Genomic DNA, 22,712 nt, shown 5'->3' on the forward strand with positions numbered 1-22,712 from the left:
ACAAAGCAAATTGGATCACAGCGAGTATGCTAATGCCCTAAATGGGCAGACACAGACAGTGGTGGAGAAAGTACTCAAAAAATTTACTTAAGTAAAAGTACAAATACACAGACAAAAATGTACTCAAGTAAAAGTAAAAATACCACATTAACATTTTACTTAAATTAAGTTTACCTATCAAAATTGCTTCTCAAATTGATCTGAAAGATCCACAATCCCATTAAAACACCTATATATTAAATATTTGGAGGTGAAATAAATTTAAGCAGTATCAATTCAAACTCTTCTTCATTCTGTTTTGGTTTCATCTCTGTGCCACAGTCCGCAGAGGTCTCCTGCTGTCCTAAAAAAAATAACGCCCTGGACAGCTGCCCATATTGCCAATGTAAGAAACCACAACTGTCTGCACCATTAAACATAGCAATTAACGGTCAACGCTCAACTATGAACACTGTCCAAAGCACAATAAGCAAGAAGTAACCAAGCAGAAGGAGCACCGTGACTTTTTTCATCCTCCCTCCTGCTGCAAAGTCTGTCAGGTGACGGAAACAATGAGCAATGAGCATGCTCTGCGTTCTTACGTTCTTGTTTTATTTATTTGCCATTTAAATAAATAGATATTTTAAATAAATAAAATAATAGCTACTGCAGTGTACGCAGAACATTACAAGAACAAAGAACGGCTCTCAGTGAGGTTTCAGTCCTACAGGACTTAGTAAAGATCTGTCCAGAACAATCAGATCGTTCCTGAATGTCATATTAATGCAGACTTTGGTCACAGCGTTGTCCCATATAAGCGACACCCCAGTCAACACCTCCACACAATAATTCAGAGCATGAGTGACAACTTTTTTTCATCGCAGATGCAACATGTGTGTCTCCGTGCAGCTAGCTTTGCTAGCATCATGTCCACAGATCTTACCTTTCTTTAAGCTTTCCTTCCAAGTGACGCCAAAGTTGGACGAAGTCCCCACCGTCTGTGAAAGCAAAGCACTGCTGAATTTACATGTCAATTTATGCAGCGCTATTATATTACTGACGATTTGACAGACATCTTCTCCCGCTCAGAGGAAATCACTGAGCATGTCTGGAGCTCCGCGTGCGAGTAAACGGGGAGGCGATGGGTGACAACAGACACGTAAGTCACGTTATTGCTCGGATTTTACGGCGCCACCTTAAGTCCCTGAACTTCACATTTTAACGGAAAAAAAGAGCAACGCAAATTGGATGTAACGAGTAGCGCGACACTTTTATAGAAATGTAGTGAAGTAGAAAGTACAGAAAAATGTAGTGGAGTAAAAGTAGAAAGTAACCATTATTAAATCTACTTAAGTAAAGTAGAGATACACGAAAACTGTACTTAAGTACAGTACCGAAGTATTTGTACTTCGTTACTTCCCACCACTGGACACAGATGAGATCCATATCGTCGAAGCGATCCATATAACTATCTGGTGTGCCATTTCAATCAGATATGGCCTTTATTTTATGTTATATAAATAAGATTTGTCATGTAATCCAGACATTTAAATTTGCCAACTTTTCTGGAATCTGATCTTTCTGTGTATAATCCCTCACTCTTTTAAATACTGTCATGTCCAAATGAAGTACTGCAGAGACAAACTTTTAAAATTTTCTCTTGCTGTTCCCTCCCAAAGATTAGGTCTTTTATTTCAGTAAAAAGATAGTTTCTGATCAAGTAGTGCTGAAATGAGCTAAATAACATTGAAATATTTCCCTCCTTTTTTTGAAGAATTCAACAAACACCCACGTTTGACATTTCAGCCGGGCTTGTGAAGTTTGCTGTAGGACATTTCTGGATCCCCTGTTTAGCAGCATGTGTTGAAGAATGTAATTAGGGAGAGTTAGTGTGATCAACCTGTGGGACTTAGAGGTGTTACCAGACACAAGTAGCACAGACAGCGATACTCACCGTTTGTTGTCAGGGAAATTGTGATGTGCAAGACATTTTTCTCTCACCGCACAAAAGCCAGAAATATGTGTAATCCAAACCTCCTACATCAGTTCAGTTGGGACAGGTTTTGCATTTTCATCTGAGGAGTTCATCTGGGTACAGAAAGTACAGAATGTTCCAGTTAAGTGAAAAGTGGAGAATGATTAGAAATGCAATGGTTTAAACTTTATTCTGGCATAAAAATCTAAATAAATGGTAGGAAGTTGATGCAGTGGATGTTAATTAAGCATCTCTTAACCCCTGATGTTTTTCAGTTGCAGTCCAGTTGGTGTGAACAGTGTCCTCCAGAATCCTAAGGCCAAATCTACAAAGCAAAAATACTCTGACTGGATTTTTGTTCAGAATTTTTCATAGTGAACATGTCACAGTTTTAGTTGAAACCTCATGATGGCTGATCAGGCAAACAGTTGCTCTTTGTTTTTCAGACTCGTCCCAAGGCGGAGGGGGAGGGAGGGCTTTGCAAGGCAAATTGTCACAGTGTGAACTCAAGTTTCACTGTCAGGTCCCACCTAAATCTCCACAATCACTGGTATGTACATGGACTTTTGTTTGTTTGTATTAAAGGTTAAGTGACGGAACATACATTTTTGATTAATCTAGATGCAAGACATGCTATTTTAAAGCTAACATGCATTGTTTATTAATCATTTTGTGACTTTTAGGAGAGTAAAACATACGCAGTGTTTTTGTTGTGATCATGGCTGCTTCACTATATAGTTTTTTGGTGTTAAGTAAGTAATGATTGTAGATTTAAAGGGTTGGTGTAGATTTTTGTAACGTGAAGATCTGTGAAGTTATTATTGGAATATCTCCCTTACATCCAGTAAAAGACGTCAGATCATTTATAGATGTCATTTAAATGATCGCCTACATTATATCGATGACTCTTTGTCACTATTTCCATCCATCCATCCATTTTCTGTACACTCTTGTCCCTAGTGGGGTCAGGAGGAGTGCTGGTGCCTATCTCCAGTGGGGGATTTCAGACGAGAGGCAGGGTACACCGTGGACAGGTTGCCAGACTATCATAGGACACTTTGTCTCTATTTTTCATATATAAATACTTATTTGCTTTATGGATGTCAGTGAAAATGTATGAGATTCCAAGAAGTTCAATGTCTCCTACATAAAATATTCAATACAGAGAAAAAAAAATGACTATGACTTTTTCCATAATTTATCCACTCTACTTCTGTCTTTGGAATATCTTCTTCTGCATCTCTGTTTTTTTTTTTTTTTTTTTGTTAATCTTCTTTCTGTTTTATGTGACCTGCATTTCATTTCATGGTATGACTGCTACCCGTTTTCCAGTAACATGAACCAGAGATGGTTCTGGTAGTGGTAGGACTTTTATTCTGTCACTTACACGACCAATCACAGAGCAGAAAATCACCAATTTAAAGTCAGGCACAAAGCATGACAAATAGTCTCCCTATTCTAAATGGTAAGTAGTGGGCAGCAACTCTGTATTGACTCTACATAAGCAGGAAACCAACAGATAACTTTTTGTTTTGTTCCTTTTCGTCTCCTTTCTAATGCTACCCTGGGCATCTGCCCATATAGCAAAGTGATTCAGTTGCTCAGGATGATGCAATATGGTGTTATAAAGTTTATTCCCTTTTAAATGGTGCTACATGTGTGAGGTGAATCCCTATCTGGTCATGCTAATTAAAAGCTTGTGAAATCCTTTCTACCTCTGCCATCTAGCTTTTGGTGGTGACAGTATTATGGTGTGGGAGAAAAAAGCTTTCTGGAGAAAAAAGGCTGGTCATCATTAAATTTTTGGCGCATGCTGGTTGAGGAATGGGATGTCTTCCCATGTGTGACCAAGCAGTTGACCAGCCATGTTATTATGGCTGAGCATTAAATTAATAATTTGTCAAACAGCTAATAATATTTGTATCTTCAAACAGATAACTTTTCTATTATCATTTGTTTACCACACAGCTTATCAGAATCAGGCTGCTCATGGAATTATATTATGGCTTTTGAGAGAATGATTGGCTTTAAAGAAGATGACTTTTGTGACTCTTCTCCAGAAGCCTTCGGTTTGATTATGAAACATTTAAATGCCTCGGGCGTCACTCTGGGTCCAAAGTTCATGACAGTTAGAGGACAACAAGACCAGCCTACCAGGTGGTGAAACATTTACAATGTACCTTTTTTATGGACTTGTTTAAAAAGTGATGGAAACTTCAGATGTTACTGTTTGAAAGGACGTACTGACTCAATCAGAGACAATGGCATGGCAGTTTTGGCATGGAATATTTCAGTGAAATATGACAAATGTCCATTGGAGATTAACAGGTTTCTGTTGTAGCTGCTGTTCTGGTGTTCAATCTTTCACGCTCATGCCAGTGAAGTGACACCAGCGCCATGTCACTAGCTCGTAATGTTTCCCCTAACAACACTAGTATGACTCCTTGTTCCGGCTTCTACTGTGACATTGCAAAGACCACGTTGCTCCTATGTTGTTTATATACAGCAGAACTCTGTTTTGGGTCAAACAAGTACCTATACCACCTTCATTATAGAACTTAAACCCTTGTAAGCCGCATGAAAGCTCCAAGGGAGCCACTTAGGCTCAATCATAATTTGCTCTTTTGGTTTGATTGATTGCGTAAAATGCTCCGACTCTGCGTGGGAGGCCAAATTCCCAAAGACTTCCACCATTCTCTGGAATGAATACAACAAACGAAAGTGTAAACAGGAATTCTTTAACAATTATACAACTGCTAGTTGAGGTGTGCAGACTCTGAGCATTATGCTGCAAAGCATAGGGTGCCAGCAATAGTGTTTGCACCAGGGAAATGTTTCACGTTTTGCCAAGTTACAGCCACACACTTTGTGGAAGATTGTCATAACCAAAACCTTTGTGGAAAGAAAGCATTTAAATTTGGTTATAAACTATGTAGGAGGTTAAAAGCCTAACATCACACATTGCCCTGAGCACACTATCATCAATATGCATTAATACACACCGTAGAAACCATCTCAGCTCTACCACAGAAGCTAACATCTACAGTCTATAGGGTTTCAACCAATCAGTACCAATGAAATGAATGGCACTCCTAGATTGGCTGCTTTGTCAACGGTAGCCAATAGCATGTCAAGTAGCACTGTGCCTCAGTATTTGAGATTCCCACGCTGCATTTCTTTGGAATATTTTTGTATATAATTAGGAGTTACATTCCATTGAAAAATTTGCAGTCAACATGGGTACATGGGTTATAATGAACCAGTAAGTATCCATACCTACGTCCAATTCAGAATCTATCATGAGACTTAATATTTTACATATTTGTGTCCAAATATGAAATATTTTTTTGGTCAGAGGGATAAAAAGCACATCAAGCCCCAGTCTTTACCTTCACACTTCTGTTGCAGTTGTTTCTCCCCATCATCTGACCATTTCACTACATTTCCTTTATTCGCTCCATCTCCCTCAGCATTTTTTTCACCCTCCCCCGACTCCTCCTTTCTCTCCACCCCCCTGCATAGCTGAATGAGTACAAACAGTTCAGAAGTTTACTCCAAAACACTCCAGTGTCCTCTGCCGCGCTACCATCAAGGGTAACTCTCCTGCCTCGCCAGTTTCAGCGAACAGGAAGAGAGCGTACCTTCAAGGTCACCGGTGTCAGCTGGGACACGTGCAATGACATCCTGCCTTCACTTGAGCTTCATCGGAAACAAATTTGAAGCGTTTTCCTTGTTGCATTCACAAATCATGCAATGTCTCCAATCTGATTGGAAGCTGATTGACCCTTCAACCCAAGCAAACGCAAACAAACCCGCTCAAACAAAAAGGAAGATTGATTGCAGGGAAAAAAAAAGCCAGCCCACAGACAAAAGAAAACACACACTATGGATGAATTAATGAATAAAAAAAAGAAAGAAACAAGCAAACAAAGAGAGACCTACCTAGCTGTGTGTGCGTGCGTGCGTGCGTGCGCGCGCGCGCGTGCGCGCGTGTGTGTGTGCGCGTGTGTGTGTCCTCTCCCCAACAAGACACACTGACCTTAAAGAGGCAGAGTGAACCGTTCTGTGGATTACTCCCTCTGCATTCCTCATGTTATCTCTGCTGTGTGCAACAGTTTATCTTAACCTATGTTTCTTTTCTATCTTCAGTGTTTTGGGAGAAAGCCTTTTAGTCTATAAAATGCATTAGACAGTCACCTCCTGAGGTGGACTTTCACATGTCTTGCTGCTGTTTTATTCTTGACTCCCATTTTTTGTGTTTGTGTTTTTCTTTCCCCTGATTGTTCCTGTCTGCAGAGTAGACGGACTCGCACAGACGGCTGCGCCGGTTTTTCTGCGGCTGTGGGGGGAAAACTGTGAAGCAACTTCATGAAAAGTGTAATTTAATTAGAGAAAGAGCAGAGAGTAATTATAGCGTGGCAAAAAGAGGGAAGCCGTGAGAACAGAACAGGGAAGTTGAGAAATATTCACCCCTCCTCTTTGCTAACATACGTTTGAGTTGAATCCACTCCCCCACCCCCTACCTCCCTGTTTCTCTCTGCAACTCACCTGTCGAGTTTTGCCTCCCATCCCCCCAAAGCTCCTCCCCCTACAGGGCAGGTAGGGCTCCAGCTGCAGATATAAAGGTATGCTAACGCCAAGCAGACCATCTTCTCTGCTCTGGGAGTGAAGAAGACAGCAGGGCTGAGAGTAGCGGTGTGGGAAACAGAAAGAGGCGGAGTGGGGAAGTTTTGAAAACGAGAATTGGATTGACTGCTCTCAGAGCTACTCTGCAATCATGGGGCTTGGAGTGAGTATTCCAACTTTTCCTCCTCTTCTCATCTGGTGCGTGTGTTAGAAAACTTTTGGATTGTGAGGTCATTTTGTAATCTGCTTCTTTTTTTGTGGCAAGTTAATGATTAACACACAAGCTTGTTTGCACAGCAAAGAGGAATACTTTCTGTGCTTCCTCGTGAAAAACCAAGCCGGAGCCTCAGAGCTGTCTTCCCACATGTGCTCGGTCTTATTCTGGGACTTGTTTTTGTCTCACTTTCTCCAATCCAGAAAGGTAAGGATGATTACAAGCCGGCCGCAACGTCGGAACATAATGAAAAGAAGAAAAAGAAGGGGAAACAAAAGAAGGATATGGACGAGCTGAAGAAAGAAGTGGATCTGGTGAGTACCCCAACTTTTCTGCTGGTGGAGCCTGTCAGAGCGAGCGGTCACAGGGACGAACCGTTACGGTTGACACAAACCTCACAGAGTCACATGAGATGTCTGTTTGCTTCATAAAGATTGCTGTTTACACTTCTACACATCCAGTCACATGTTATTAAAGAGTTTCCAGCTATAATCAGCCTCTAACACATGCTTAAAATCTTACTTTCCAGTCGTGGACAAAGTAAGGTTAAGAAGGGCGGATAGGTCAGAGGACGGTTGGCCAGTTTCTACTGGTGTCAGCTTTTTTTCCTCAAGTCCTTTCACCAAGGTCAAAGAGGAAGTCAAAGTTTAGGAGAGAGTAATTCATTTCACAAAATCATGATACGTTTTGAAAGTGTACGATGGCGTTTTAAAGAGCAGAGGGAAATTGTTTTGCGAAATAGAGGCATTTCGCCCAAAAAGACCTGACTGTCATGTCCTTCACAAGGTCAGACCACAAGGAGAAACGGTCACAGTCAGACCACCTGACACCTAACTCTGCCTCAATATGTCTCACTTCGTTTGCTTAATTATGAACATTATCTTCAAGATTTCCAACAATACTCACAATTTAATAAATTCACCACCACAATGATCAAGAGTTTGTACATCATCAGGCAAGTTCATCTTATTTAGTTTCACCCAGTGATTGGAACAATTTGCAAAAATAAAAAATAAAAAACTGAAGCTCAGTACACTTAAATCAATATCATCTCAGTGAAAACCATAGTTCAATATACCTTGATATATTACGTGTCTTATAGTACGTTTAGTTAGTTTGAATATGGTTGTGATTTTTTTTCTGTTCCATGATATTTTTCTGTTTCCTACTGGATGATATTCTGGTTTATGCTTGCACAGCATTAAAATGCTTGGAACATGTGATCTGAACAGATTGTGAGAATGAGAATTTTTTCTCAATCAACTAATAAAACCTAAACATATTAGATATCAATAGTCAACTAATTAAAGTAGATTGTTAGTCATTTCTAAATGTACTCAAACGCCAAAGGTTGTCCACAAAAATAAGTTGATATTTGACTCTTAATGTATTCAATGTGTTCAGTTTTTAAAAGCCATTTTGGGTTAGATCGTTTGATTAACCCCAACTATGTTTGAAAATTAGACATATTGTAATTTTAAACCAAATCTAAATGGAAGGTGCAGTCATTTCTGTCTATTTTACAAAGTGTCCAAGACTAATACTTGCCCAGTGTCTTTCTGCAGGCATTATTCTGAATTATAAGGTAATAAAACTCTCATCTTGGTGACATATTAATGGTTATCGTCCTTTGAACATCTTAACTAGATCTCAAAGTCCTGCCGCAAGCTGAAGGACATCTTAATGTCATAGCAACGCTATCGCCAATCTCCTCTGATCTTTCCAATCTAGCATATCATTCACTGCAATTAACGCCATGCCCCAGCTTTAATGTTCCCCTGGAGATGCAGAAATTCTTTTAGTCCAAATAAACGCTTTAAATGATTTACCGTCATGTATTAGTGATTCCAAAGCTTCAGATCTGGTCCGTGGTTAAATAATGGCGGCTTATGGAGCAGCAGTAAAAGCACAGACGGGTCTCTGGAGAAGCACATCCAGCTGACATGTTAATGATTATTGCGCAGTCATACAATTAGCTAGAGGTATCAAAGTCCAGTAAAGACAATGGGGGCTATTCCCATAGCAACATTTTGCAGCCTTTGATTTGACTACATGTGGCAAAGTCTGAGCAGAAATGATTGATTGCTAAAAATAGAGTGGCTTCATTTATTTAAACAGCAGCAGGAATTTTCAACCCAGGATTTATCTGAGAGCTTGTGGTCGGCCATCTGAATAACATCAAAACGAGACCGAAACATGAAAGAAGGCGAGGCGAGAGATGTCCTCAGCTGGCCTGTTGAGAAGGGGGGAAAAAAGCAGCTCTACTTTTGGAGCATGCGATAATATATTGTCCATGGCACATTTGGCACTCTTGCTTAGTATAATGCCAAATGATGATGGAGATGGGAAGAACTGTGCAATTATGCTCTTGTTCTTCTTCTTTAGGGAATTTGAGAGGACCTGAGTCATCCAGTAGCCGATAAACAGTTTAAAACTTTAGTGATTGAGTCAATCAGAGAAATCTACTGTTTAACCAGTGAATGGAGGAGTAAAACAGCCTTACCTTTGTTTAGTCAAAGTTAAGTCATAATGTGGGGGAGTTGATTAAACATAAAGCTAATTATTAATGAGAGTACAACAGTCAAGGCTGGAAGAATGGTCACTGCTCACTTTCTCTGCAGAGGTTTGTGTATTACATATTGCCATATTGGCAGCTAGTGCAGAGGTTGTTGCCTCCATTCCAGTTAAATACAACTTATTTTGGAGCTAATATGATATTAGCTTTTTTCTTTAAAAAAGACAACTTATAATTTTGATAAACATCTACTATAAGAAATGTGCTCTCATTTGTAAAGAACAACCATTTTATTTCCATTTTGGGTTTTGAAATAAAGACAGGCATGAAACATTTGCAAAAAGTAGATGAATAAATTTTCTTCTGTGGGATGTTGATTTATGTGAACAATTGTATTAAAAATTTGTTCTATAAGATGATGACAACACAAATTTGTAAATCTTTGCAAAACTAAACTCAACCTGTTCACAAGCAGAAAGTGAAAAGCACATCAGTTATGCATTAATACTTAACAGTTTCTTATGACGTGCTGTGCTGCAGGCATCATTGTCACTGGTTTGTCATATAACAACAGCGCTTTTTATATTGCTGAATTATTTTTGATGGAATGGCCGATGTCCGATATTAAATTTCACAGCTAAAATCAACATTCACTGATACCATGCCAATAATATTGTGCATTCCTACTTCCAACCTAATGACAGTGGTAATAGCCAGTCAACAGTATTCTTAAGGCGCTAGCTATCTGTTCAAACCTTGCCTAAAACTCTGTTTGTATTTATATTTTCTACTAAGCACCTAAAATGCAGCTGAAAATACATGATTTAAAGTGGCGTTGTCTTCTCAACACCACCTAGCATTCCTCAAATGCTAACCAAGGGTTCTCCCCAATCTGATGAGAATTTGCTGACAGCTCTGGCAATACAACATGGCAACTTCAGACCTACTTCCTTTTACTTCAACATAATAAAACAAGAAATCTTTTGCCATGTTGATGGCACCTGCTCTTTGTGAGAAAGAGACTTCATTTACAATGAGAAATGTTGTGCCGCCTTAAATACTGCGAGATCCCTTAGCACAGTGAACATTCACTAAATAGAGGAACACACCTTTCAACATAAGAAAATGTTATGTTGAAAGTTGCCTATAATAATGAGCAGGACTGATCCATATTACCAGGTCATCTCTGTAGACCAGTTGACTAATTTGGAACTGAAAATCCTGAGCAAGAATTTTCTCCCATTTTGTTATTGTACCTCCATTACAAAGTCTTGAAACCTTGTCATCCATAGTTCCAAGTTAGTCACACCTACAGTTACTTCAGTGACATGTGTTTTCACCATTGACACATGTATGATGTCATTGTAACACCACAGAAAGCTGTGGGGGTATCTCGACTCGGGGCGTTTCAAGAAGACAACAAAACCCGGTTTTTGTTTCACAGTACAACAGAGATGAAAGATTTAAGTCAGATATGATTGCAGTTCATCCAAATTACATCGGAGGAATTTTTTTCATTCACCCGCTGTGGGCGTTATTAAACAAAAAAAACCTCAGTGTGGGCACATGAATGTGTCAGCCTCTCTGGCTGTTCATTTGCAGAAACACTTTCTGCTTTTTCAATTAGAGAAATCACAGCCACATGAAACTTTTTTTCCACATGTTGGTTTAAAATGGAGGATGAGTTGCTAGATATAAGCCAAAGTGATTTGAATGTTCTGTTGGGTTGCTTGCAGTTCCGTGTTTCACAATCCTCTGCACACTAGTTTTACTCAAATTTTTTGACTAAACTAAAAAATCACTGTACGTTCCCCCATGCATCCATAATCCAGATCAGATGGGCGATTCTGTTTTGTCATCTTTATGTTCCCTGGAGGCCACGTCAACACATTCTTTAATCCTCAGTGGAGATAATATCTGCGGTTTTAAAATGACAGGGATTTCAGCCTGTTTGACGCAATGTCTGTCAATCTCATTCTCTCTTCTTTGTTTTTTTTTTTCTTCTTCTCCCTCCATAGGATGATCACAAACTGACATTGGATGAACTTCACAGAAAATATGGCACGGACCTATCAAGGGTGAGCTCTCCTCACACAGGATTTATCAGGATTCACAGAGGTAGATAAGGCAAGAGTACAATCTCCAGGCAGACAAACACTGCCGTGCCAGAGCAGACTTTCATATAATTATCCTGCAGAGTAGCAATGTGGTGCATGGGCAGAAGATTTACCAAAGTGTCTATTAATTCAAATGATAAAGCCTGTTTTGCAGTGGGATTGTAGAATTGCACAAAAAAGGGAATCTTTGCAGCTACTTTTTGGTTTCAGGAGACTTTTTATGGTCTTCATTGTGCAATATACAACTCCAAAGAGGCTAAATGCCTGATCATTTGTTAAAACTTGGTCTGTGTGAGTTTTCCTCAAAGCAAAGACTCAATCCATCAGGAACACCATCCTTATTGACTGGGTTGACTATATCTGCTTAGAGAAATGTCTGGTTAGACTTCTTAACCTCGCAAGGCTAAATGTGACTTTCGTCAAACCTGAATCTAAATCCACCATCTTTTTCACAGAATACTTTATATCAATCTGCCATAGAGACTTTAAATGCTAATTTCACTCTATGTCTGTTTAGGGTCTTTCCGCCTCCAGAGCAAAAGACATTCTAGCCCGAGATGGTCCAAATGCCCTAACACCTCCCCCAACCACACCTGAATGGGTGAAGTTCTGCAAGCAGGTGAGAACTAACAACAGACTTGGCACAATTTAAATGGATGCAAATGTATTTTTAGATTAGCGTTTGCATGCGGTAAAGATGGTGGTTTGAATGTTGTCTTGGGTCTCTCGTCCAGCTGTTTGGTGGTTTCTCCATGCTGCTGTGGATTGGGGCGATCCTCTGCTTCCTCGCTTATGGTATTCAGGCTGCTGCAGAAGATGAACCAGCAAACGATAATGTAAGAAGATTTCTCTTACTGTCCTTGACAGTCATTTCCTGGTCCTCCAGAGACTTAATGAAGAGTCCTGTCTGTCCTCCTACAGTTGTATTTGGGTATTGTGCTGTCTGCTGTCGTCATCATTACTGGTTGCTTCTCCTATTACCAAGAAGCCAAGAGCTCCAAGATCATGGAGTCCTTTAAGAACTTGGTCCCACAGGTGAGACTTCCTGCTTCCACAGGCCTGTCACGTGGCTGCTTGTCGTTACACTCAGGGTCTTACTTCAAACCTTTCTTTTATGTCATAGCAAGCCCTGGTTGTCCGTGACGGGGAGAAGAAGAGCATCAATGCTGAGGATGTGGTGGCCGGAGATTTGGTGGAAGTGAAGGGTGGAGACAGAATTCCTGCTGATCTCAGGATCATCTCTGCTCATGGCTGCAAGGTTGGTATCATCAGCCTACGTGCAGATTACTGGTGGAATTATAGGCAACCTTGGTGTATGTACACCACTTCAACTGGTTATAGAACTAATTAAAAGGTTCAGACATACAGAGAGGGATCATTGACCAGGCCTCTGTGGACAGGCTCCCACAGTACCAGGTTCTCTCTAGTGTTTCAACTCAGGTTTTCTGTTTGGTTTCAGTCTGACAAAAGTTTTACAGTTTTGTTGTAGGGTCAACCATATTTTATTTAAAGTAGTCTAAAAAGCTAGTTCAATATTCCATGGAGTGTAAATATGGACAAGTTTGAGCAAGTATCTGTTTTCTCGCTGTCATATCCTGATTCACAAAGATCAACCCACATTTACCCTATTTCAGTGGCATTTACCCTATTTCAGTGGCATATCACTTTCCCATTTTGATCAGTGGCTATAAGAACTAGGACTCTGTGTGATGCTTTTTTATTCCCCAAGGAGGTGAGGAGACTTATATTTTCAATTAAAAGTTCATAAACTCTCTATATATACAGAAATACCTGAGCTGCTTTTATAATACAGGAATTTTCAATTGTCCCAATAACATGGCATAGCAAAAACAACTTTATTTTTTCCTTTATTTTTCAGGTGGACAACTCCTCTCTTACTGGTGAATCAGAACCCCAGACCCGATCCCCAGAATTCACCAACGACAACCCACTGGAGACCAGGAACATTGCTTTTTTCTCCACCAACTGTGTTGAAGGTACTCATGCCCTTAGAAATGTAACACGATAAATGTAGGTGGGATATTTTGGGGGATGTGCAGTTTGGAGACATTCAAGAAAAGTAGCTGGCATATCCTGAAACTGTAATGTTCCTTCTTGATGTTCAGGAACTGCCAGAGGAATTGTCATCAACACCGGAGACCGAACCGTTATGGGTCGCATTGCCACCTTGGCTTCCAGTCTGGAGGGAGGAAAAACTCCCATTGCCATTGAGATCGAGCACTTCATCCACATCATCACCGGCGTGGCCGTCTTCCTGGGTGTGTCTTTCTTCATCCTCTCCCTCATCCTTGGCTATGGATGGCTGGAGGCTGTCATTTTCCTCATTGGTATCATTGTGGCCAACGTTCCAGAAGGTCTCCTGGCTACCGTCACTGTGAGTCTAGAAGTCTCTTCGTCCTCTTATCCAATAATCTTCAAGAATATCCCATCAGTTTTGATCGATCTGGTTTTTGTTTCCAGGTGTGTCTGACTCTGACTGCCAAGCGTATGGCCAAGAAGAACTGCCTGGTGAAGAACCTGGAAGCTGTGGAGACTCTGGGCTCCACCTCCACCATCTGCTCCGACAAGACCGGCACCCTGACCCAGAACAGGATGACCGTGGCCCACATGTGGTTTGACAACCAGATCCATGAAGCCGACACCACCGAGAACCAGAGTGGCACCTCGTTTGACCGGAGCTCGGCCACCTGGGCGTCTCTTGCCAGGATTGCTGGACTTTGCAACCGAGCCGTATTCCTGGCTGAGCAGAACAACGTTCCCATCCTCAAGGTGAAGAGCTGGTGTAGCATATAGACATCTCTGAGTCTCGTTGTTAACCTGATTGGCTTTTGTTGAATTATCATTTTCAGCATTATCAGAAATAATATGACAATGTGGAAACCATGACAGAGTTATGACTTGGCAAGGGGCTTCTAGGATCCAACAAACTGGTAGAGCAGCCAGACTTGACAACAGATTGTCATTGGAAGCACTTACTATTACTAAAGTCCAGGAATACCAGTGTGCCTGAGGATATTCTACTTTTATCAGTGATATATAGGGTGGGCCATAAGTTTCCATACATAGAAAAAATAAACATTTTATATTGGACAACCATTTTTATTTTTGTGGGACTCTGTGCAATCGCTGCACTCCTTGGACCACTTCGTGGTTGATCTGCAACATTTCTAGTTTTCTGAAACTTGCAAATAAGTTTTGTTTTGTCACAGTGTTGTTTGTGATGGTCGTTCCATGTTTTCTGTTAATGTTTCGTGTAACCATGCGACTGCTTCCTGAGCCAGCCATCAGTATAATTTCAATTCTTTGCTCTTTTGTCAACGCATATTCTTGGGTATCTGAAATATAAAAGAAATGTACATTTTACATTCTCCTATGTGACCTACTTATGACCCACCCTGTATTTCAAATTTACCATTCTTGTCTTGTTCTTGTACTTCAACTCACAGAGAGATGTGGCTGGTGACGCCTCAGAAGCTGCCTTGCTCAAGTGTATTGAGCTGTGCTGCGGTTCTGTTAAGGACATGAGAGAGAAGTACCCCAAGGTCGCTGAGATTCCATTCAACTCAACTAACAAATACCAGGTAAACCATCCATCACGTATAAATGATATACCTGTTTCACTGTAGCTCTGGTTCCTTCCTTCCTTCTTCCTATCCACCATTCCTTATTTTGTGTTGGTCTATGAGCCAAATAAAATATACTGCTTCTTAGTACTGCATAACAGAATGTGTAAAAATTTAAGTTTATAAAGTTTACTTACGCCTCCTAGTGGTTCCGTCTTTTTATTGTCATCATCCTGTTTCTGAACATTTTATTTTATAGGCTTTTGCATAAAACATTGGTGGCTCTTGGGTTCAGCTTTTTTCTTCTCCAACAGCTGTCCATCCACAAGAATGCGACTCCCGGAGAAACCAAGCACCTACTGGTGATGAAGGGAGCCCCAGAGAGGATTCTGGACCGCTGCTCCACCATTGTCCTGCACGGCAAGGAGCAGCCTCTGGATGACGAGATGAAGGACGCTTTCCAGAACGCCTACGTGGAGCTGGGAGGTCTAGGAGAGAGAGTTCTCGGTAAAGATCGATTCTGTTGAAACAATACGAGGAGAGAGCTGCGCGTCCGTATGAACGTTTTTGTTTTCTTCAGGTTTCTGCCACTTTCATCTGCCTGACGACCAGTTCCCAGATGGATTTGCTTTTGATACTGATGAAGTGAACTTCCCGACTGAGAACCTGTGCTTCATCGGCCTCATGGCCATGATCGACCCACCACGTGCCGCTGTGCCAGACGCTGTGGGCAAATGCAGGAGTGCAGGAATCAAGGTGCTTTAAGTTCTCTTTTTTGACTCAGGTTGGAAAAAGAGATATAGCTTCAACTTTTCCTTCAATCTCCTTCCTTTCAGGTAATCATGGTGACAGGTGACCATCCAATCACAGCCAAGGCCATCGCTAAAGGTGTTGGTATCATCTCTGAAGGCAATGAGACTGTTGAGGACATTGCCGCCCGCCTGAACGTTCCAATTTCAGAAGTCAACCCCAGGTCAGTTAATATTATTAATCAATATTCCACTTGCAGCTCTAAAATCAGCAAAAATAATCATCAAGTTTAGCACTGCTGGCTATCAAAGCCGCACGAAGCACTTAGCCAAAAAGGCTTTTACAATTAATTCACTGTAAGCCAAATAAATCTGAGTGTGACTCTGAGCTTGCTGTTTTGCTACTTTGTCAGCAACTTTAGCTTGAGAGACCATCAGTGGAAGTTGAATGCACTTTTCCAATGTTCAACAGATCTTTGAACTTTGAGTTTTAAATCTAAGAAATCAGCTAAATCTGGTCGTGATTTCTCCAACAGGGATGCCAAAGCTTGCGTTGTTCACGGTGGTGAGCTCAAAGACTTGACGACAGAACAGCTTGACGAGATCTTGAAGCACCACGCAGAAATTGTCTTTGCCAGAACATCTCCCCAGCAGAAGCTGATCATTGTTGAGGGTTGCCAGAGGCAGGTGAGCATCAACGGGCCAGAGGTGACGGAGATATCATCATGGATGGTTGGGCATGTTTTCACGGGTCTCTGCTTCCTCTACAGGGAGCCATCGTGGCTGTGACAGGTGATGGCGTCAACGACTCTCCAGCTCTGAAGAAAGCCGACATTGGCGTCGCCATGGGAATTGCTGGTTCCGACGTGTCCAAGCAGGCAGCCGACATGATCCTGCTGGATGACAACTTTGCTTCCATCGTTACCGGAGTGGAAGAGGGTAAGATGAGCGAAAACATGTAAAGTTAGGTTTTGCTTGTTCCAGCCTGAGAATATTAACCAGGATGTTGGTTGGTCAGGCCGTCTGATCTTTGACAACCTGAAGAAATCCATCGCCTACACTCTGACCAGTAACATCCCTGAGATCTCACCCTTCCTCCTCTTCATCATCGCCAACATCCCTCTGCCTCTGGGCACCGTCACCATCCTCTGTATCGACCTGGGAACAGACATGGTGTGTTCTTTAGGAACTTTGTAGGTTTGATGAGATCAAGATAACTGTTTTAGAAGCTACAAGTTTCTCTGTCTCTTCCAGGTTCCCGCCATCTCCCTGGCTTATGAAGCAGCTGAGAGCGACATCATGAAGAGACAGCCCCGAAACCCCAAAACAGACAAACTGGTGAACGAGAGGCTTATTAGCATGGCCTATGGACAAATTGGTAATAACCTGAGTCACCTTGACATATTTGTGAATCTTTATCTACTGAAGGCGTAATTTTAATAGCTGTTTTCCTTCTCATTAGGTATGATGCAGGCCTCAGCTGGGTTCTTTACATACTTTGTGATCTTGGCTGAAAATGGCTTCCTCCCCATGGACCTGCTTGGAATCAGAGTCCTCTGGGATGACAAATATGTAAATGACCTGGAAGACAGCTATGGACAGCAATGGGTCAGTCTCCTTGATCAAGTTTTTCTGAACAGCCATGGTTTGAGCTCACATTCATTTTTTCCTTCTTTTTTGTGTTCCAGACATACGAGAGAAGAAAGATCGTTGAATTCACCTGCCACACAGCTTTCTTCACCAGTATTGTGATTGTCCAGTGGGCCGATCTGATCATCTGTAAAACCAGGAGGAACTCTATTGTGCAGCAAGGAATGAAGTATGTAGATTTTGCTTCTACTTAAGACTAAAGCCACTGAAATCCAGAGACTAAACACATAGTCTCTAAACACATAGTGTCTATGTGTTTAGTCTCATTTTAATAATGATGCTGTTAAATCATTATTAAAAGCAGGATTTTATTAAAAATATTTATGAAAATCATGCTTAGGCTTTGTTTCTCTATTACTTGAGGGATCCCACAAGGCTTATTCTTGGCCCTTTGGTGTTTTACCTCTATAACTACTTACTGTTATAGTCATTGTCAGGGGAACACAATACTGTACAAATGACATGCTAGGTGTTTGTTTTACTGCGTAGACGTTATAAAAGTGTGTTGGTATTTTTTTACAACTAAAAAAAAGACAAAACAGAGATTACACTGATGGGTACACTTCTACAGATGCGTTAATACGCTAATAGCGAAGCTTTTACTAAATTTAAAAATTTAAAAATGTTAAGCGTACTGAGCTTACCGTAAGTTAATTTTTCCTAATTTATAATGCCCTAATTTACTGTATTGTGAAAATGGCTAGTAGACAACAAATAAACAATTGTGGTATGCAAAAGATTAAGCAATTACATGGACAAACTACCAGATGTTTTAATTAAAGAAATCCATGGAAAAATTTAGATAAAAATTGTTTTGAGAGCTTCCTCTCATTCTCCTTGAGGTGGGTGTGCAATTTAGTGCTTTACCATTAGCTTCCCCTAATTACAGTATTGGTTTACTGATGTAGCATTAGCTTCTCCAAATGCCATGCTGGTAGAGTGCTTTAGGGTTAGCGCAGCTAAGTTAGCAGTGACCACCATTGGATTAAATTTATTTCTTATTTTAAAAGTAGCATATTTGACTTCATTATCAGGTATGTAACAGCTTTAGCTGGAATATTGCAGACATTTAATAATTATCCTCAGGTCATACCAAAGACCAGAAACTGATTCTTTTAAAACTTAAAAATGGAATAAAACCTTTGGATATGCTGTTTTTTTCCCAACAGGAACCGCATCCTGATCTTTGGACTCTTTGAGGAGACAGCTCTGGCTGCTTTCCTCTCATACTGTCCAGGCATGGATGTGGCCCTCAGAATGTACCCTCTTAAGTGAGTAAAACACACACCCACACTTTGTTTCAATCAAACATTCTTCTGCATTTATGGCTTCATCCATTTCCCTGTTCTTAATTGCAATTTGTTATGAAGTGTAATCACTAATAATGCTGTTTTTAGTGATTCATGGAAAAATCCATGCTTATTTTCCAGGGCTGGATTTTAACTAAGAGTAGTGACTATTATGTCTTGGCTCCAGTAATTTCCACTTCTGAGGCAGGATGAAGAGCTTTAGTTCTAATGAGATTCTTTGAGGAAAAACAGAAAGCAGGGAGAACACATCAGGCTCAATAACTCATGACTCCTTCATGTTATTTAGCATCTTTCTTCCTTCCTCTTATCTTTGTGCTGGAACAAACTCTGATCTGTGCTTTATTGTTTTTTGTCACATTCTGCTTTTAATTTTCTCTCTGTCTGTAATACCTCAGGCCTGCTTGGTGGTTCTGTGCCTTCCCATACTCCTTCCTCATCTTCCTCTATGATGAAGTTAGAAGATATATCCTCAGACGCAACCCAGGAGGTAAGACTTTTAGTTTTCATACTTACACAAACCCTCAGTATGAGGAGAAACTGGCTACCTTCTAGTCCTGGCTCTAGTTGTGTCTAATATTGCAGCCATAATGGCAAACACACAAGTAAACTGCAGCAGATGGCGGCAGCCCCCTGTGAGAGTTGAACCCTCAACCCGGCCATTGTTAGTGCCCTCTCCCATTCACAAGGCTCAGTAGGGACTGTATGCAGGGCCTGATTCTGATTCAGTTGCTTCTTTTACTACTTTCTTTGCTTGTTTGACAGAGGCGCTACATCTGAGCCCTACGGCTCTTGATCACTGTGCGCTGCTGGCCTCTCACATCAGCACATCAAAATAAATCCAGCTGACGGAGCATCCTGCTGCAGCTGTGGCTGTTTACTCCTGCAGGACCTTTAGCTTTAACAATCTTTCCTGTTTCTGCTGAAGAGACGCATCCCCACAGCATGACACTGCCACCATATACAGCCAAAAAGTTCCATGTTCCTCTTATCCTACCAGTGTGTTTTCTTTTGCAATTGTTTTCTTCAGAAGGCTATACTCAATTTTATTTCAGGATTTCAGAGTAGAAGGGGTGATTACACAGTACAGACTTTGAACTGTGTACAAAGTCCTATCCTGAGCTGGATAGGACGCTCTGACCAGCTTCCTATCCATGCTGAGGAAAAGTATAGGATCTAATAGGATTTATTGTTTGGATCTATCACAAAAAGTCAAAAGAAACTAGAAATACAAGCAGTTATCAGCGGGTTCCAAGCCCCATCCATACAAATATGTCCACCCCTGATCCCGCCCCCCACCCCGCCTCTGGCCCTGTGTCCCAATAGCTTTGCATTACTAGGTTAACGACTTGGGGTTCCTTTAACTAGTCACTTGTTCTCCATTGGAATGCAGTAATTTTGCCTATGAATGGTACTGTAAAGAAATCAACCTGAGATTTGTCATTACGGCATGTCTGAATTTGGAAAAGTTATACCGATTTGAATGTTTATATTATTTTGAAGCATCTTTGTATATGATGGAGCAGTTGTTGCTCTCACATACACACAAATCATTAAAACCTAATCAACAAATTAGGATAAAATGTGAACTTAGGGCATATTCTAATCTTTATATAAATGTCTTCCTCTTTTCCATTATGTATCTAGATGAGGTCAGACCCATCTAGTCATGTCCTTCCTAAATAATGATTAATATTTTACTTGCTGTATCGTGAAAAAGGCCACAGTGTCTCCTGTCCCTCAAGGATATCGTCATCTTAAAAGTCTGACTGCATTGTCTCTAATTTAGGATACATTTTTCTTCCTAGTAAGGTTTAACTTACTGAGATCCCACATCAAGGATTTTAGGCTGGCCCTGTTGGTCAGCCTCTGACTGTAAAACTTGTATGATTTGAAGGCCAAACAAAGTTTAGTTAATTGTGTTTACTCTATTTGTAGGTTGGGTGGAGCAGGAGACATACTACTGAGTCAGGCCAGAAGAAAAAGAAAACTCATATTTCATCATTTATTTGCTGCCATGTTACATATTTGTTTGAAACGCCACAGCCAAGAAGCACAAAGAGAAAAAGCATGGATAAATTAAGAGTCTCTTAATTTATTTGTTGTTCCAATAAAACGTGTCGTTAACATTTTCTCTGAAGTCACTCGTCTTTTTGTTCCATCCATCCATCCATCAATTCATCGATTTATCCATCTGTCCATATTTATTATTTAAAAGTTTCAAAGTTTGCATATTTGAGTCTGGAACAGATTATTTTCATAAATGTGTTCAAAATGTTCTTTTGTCCATTTATCTTTCTCCTCCACAGCCTGTCGGCAGAGAGATTGTGTCTGTTTGTGTCCATTATCTGAAGGGCCAGTGTGCCACAATAGTCTTTGTAATGGATTGCTCATTTGACCGCGAATGCAAAGAGGCCCCTGAGTGAAAATGAAGTGAGCCCGCTGTTGGCCATCTCCTGTGTGTTTACCATGCTCATTATGAATGCCCCTCTCCTCCTCTTCACCTACACAGATAGTATTCCATCATCATGCCAACCTGCCAGCAGATGGTTGGCCTCACTGTTCACACATACTTGAGGGGAAAACACTTGAGCCATTACGATGATTATCCCTCGAAACTGTTCAGATTTCCATTTGTGGAAGATGGAATATTCCCAGCAGCCAATCAGATTTCTCTCCCTCACTGGAAAGGGAGCTGCTGCAAGACGGGCAAGAAGAATCTGCAGACAAAAGGATGGAGGGATGCGGAGGGAAACAGACGGAAGGGAGAGAATGAGGTTGATGGATGGTGAAGGAAGCAAGTCGATGTGATAAAGAGGAAGGGAAGAAGTGGGAGCAGGAGATCAGCAGATTTATTGGCTTCTCTAGTTTCCTCAATTTTCTCAATGTGGAGTGAAATCACAAAACGTGGCTCTTGGATTTATCTTCTCTTATTTTGAAGGAATACGATTGCAGACACCAACATTATCATGCCTCCACCCCAACCCAAATCCCCCCTCACCCCCCCTGCTCCTCATAATCCCCGCCTCGCCCCCATTGAACGTGCTTGTTGCCATCGCAACCCTATTTGAGAATTCACTCTCTCTCTCCTCTCTTGAACATCTAAATAAAATCTGGGCCATTTATAGAAGAACGCCGGCGACACGTGAGCTACAGTTACGGCACATGCTTGACTACCCAAAACCAGAAAGGTTTCCTTACGTCTGCATGCAGATGCATGTAGGTGAGCCTGTGCACACAATGCAGTCGCATCTCTGCTGCGTGTCCATCTGTCTTTCAAGCCCACCTGTTGTTTTATGTGTTTACTCCTGCTTTTTCTGCGCAGAACCAAAGTAATCATGCATCAGCGTGTCTCTCTGCAGAAAACAGAAGCAGTGAAGTCTTCCTTTGGTCATTTAATCTATCTTGGGTTTATCTTGTCAGGCTCTTCAAGGCTGCCTGACTACATGTGAGAGAGGCTGATGCTGAGTGGCACGTCTACCCATCAGGAGACGATAGCGCTGTGGCAGTGGGCTCGACCTGTCCAAGAAGGTCGCTTGTCAGAAGCAGCAGGCAGGAGTGGATGGCGATGCAAGATTTGCTTGGCAATTTCAAAAAATAACCATAGAGTTCAAGAAGTTTGCCGCTAGCCATGCAAAATGCAACAAGTGACAGAATGTGTCATGTTTCAGGCTTACAGCAGATCTAGGGATGAAAGCCTAAATCTCTCACTTGCACTGAGGGATCAAACAGTTTAAGAGCTTCTGGAACACATGCAAATAGCCACAAGGGCATTGCTGCTGCCTTGCTGTGCGTTACTACAGAACAAACTGGTTGATTATCAATGTGGCCCCTCAACATGGATCCTTTAACCACTGTAGAGAGGGTCCTCGGGTCAGGGAGTATGCTACAACTATTTGCAATGTGTTAAAGGGTCACAAAGAGAAGGACACTTTCAGGGGACTCTAGAGCTAATAGGAGCCTATAGGAAGCAATATTACCTACTGGCTAAGAAAC

At 41.2% G+C, this 22,712-nt stretch overlaps 1 protein-coding gene and 1 long non-coding RNA gene across 3 annotated transcripts in view; both read left to right on the plus strand.

Moving 5' to 3' along the window:
* Positions 1-22,712, plus strand: part of LOC107838084 (uncharacterized) — a 178,378-nt gene that overhangs the window by 123,255 nt on the left and 32,411 nt on the right. The gene's annotated exons all lie outside the window — the stretch shown is intronic.
* LOC103148705 (sodium/potassium-transporting ATPase subunit alpha-1) lies at positions 2,408-20,848 on the plus strand. 2 transcript variants are annotated; one of them, XM_016679410.1, is made up of 24 exons: positions 2,408-2,504; positions 6,251-6,743; positions 6,998-7,108; positions 11,328-11,387; positions 11,944-12,045; positions 12,161-12,262; positions 12,348-12,461; positions 12,550-12,684; positions 13,306-13,423; positions 13,553-13,821; positions 13,908-14,216; positions 14,894-15,028; positions 15,325-15,517; positions 15,591-15,766; positions 15,847-15,983; positions 16,296-16,446; positions 16,530-16,698; positions 16,778-16,932; positions 17,014-17,137; positions 17,222-17,367; positions 17,448-17,578; positions 18,579-18,680; positions 19,115-19,206; positions 20,655-20,848. In XM_016679410.1, exons 2-24 carry the CDS (start codon positions 6,732-6,734, stop codon positions 20,681-20,683), a joined length of 3,072 nt encoding a protein of 1,023 aa, XP_016534896.1. In that variant the 5' UTR covers positions 2,408-2,504; positions 6,251-6,731; the 3' UTR covers positions 20,684-20,848. The 2 variants fall into 2 exon arrangements, with proteins under 2 accessions (XP_016534896.1, XP_007567656.1); XM_007567594.2 differs by lacking the exon at positions 2,408-2,504 and having other exon boundaries at positions 6,000-6,743.

This window comes from Poecilia formosa, unplaced genomic scaffold (assembly GCF_000485575.1).
Source record: "Poecilia formosa unplaced genomic scaffold, Poecilia_formosa-5.1.2 Scaffold210, whole genome shotgun sequence".
NCBI classification, from domain to species: domain Eukaryota; kingdom Metazoa; phylum Chordata; class Actinopteri; order Cyprinodontiformes; family Poeciliidae; genus Poecilia; species Poecilia formosa.

Coding starts and splice junctions, on each gene's coding strand:
- LOC103148705 (XM_016679410.1), top strand. Junction 16,699..16,777: donor CGTTACCGGAGTGGAAGAGG/GTAAGATGAGCG, acceptor TTGGTTGGTCAG/GCCGTCTGATCTTTGACAAC. Junction 19,207..20,654: donor CCTCAGACGCAACCCAGGAG/GTAAGACTTTTA, acceptor CTCTATTTGTAG/GTTGGGTGGAGCAGGAGACA.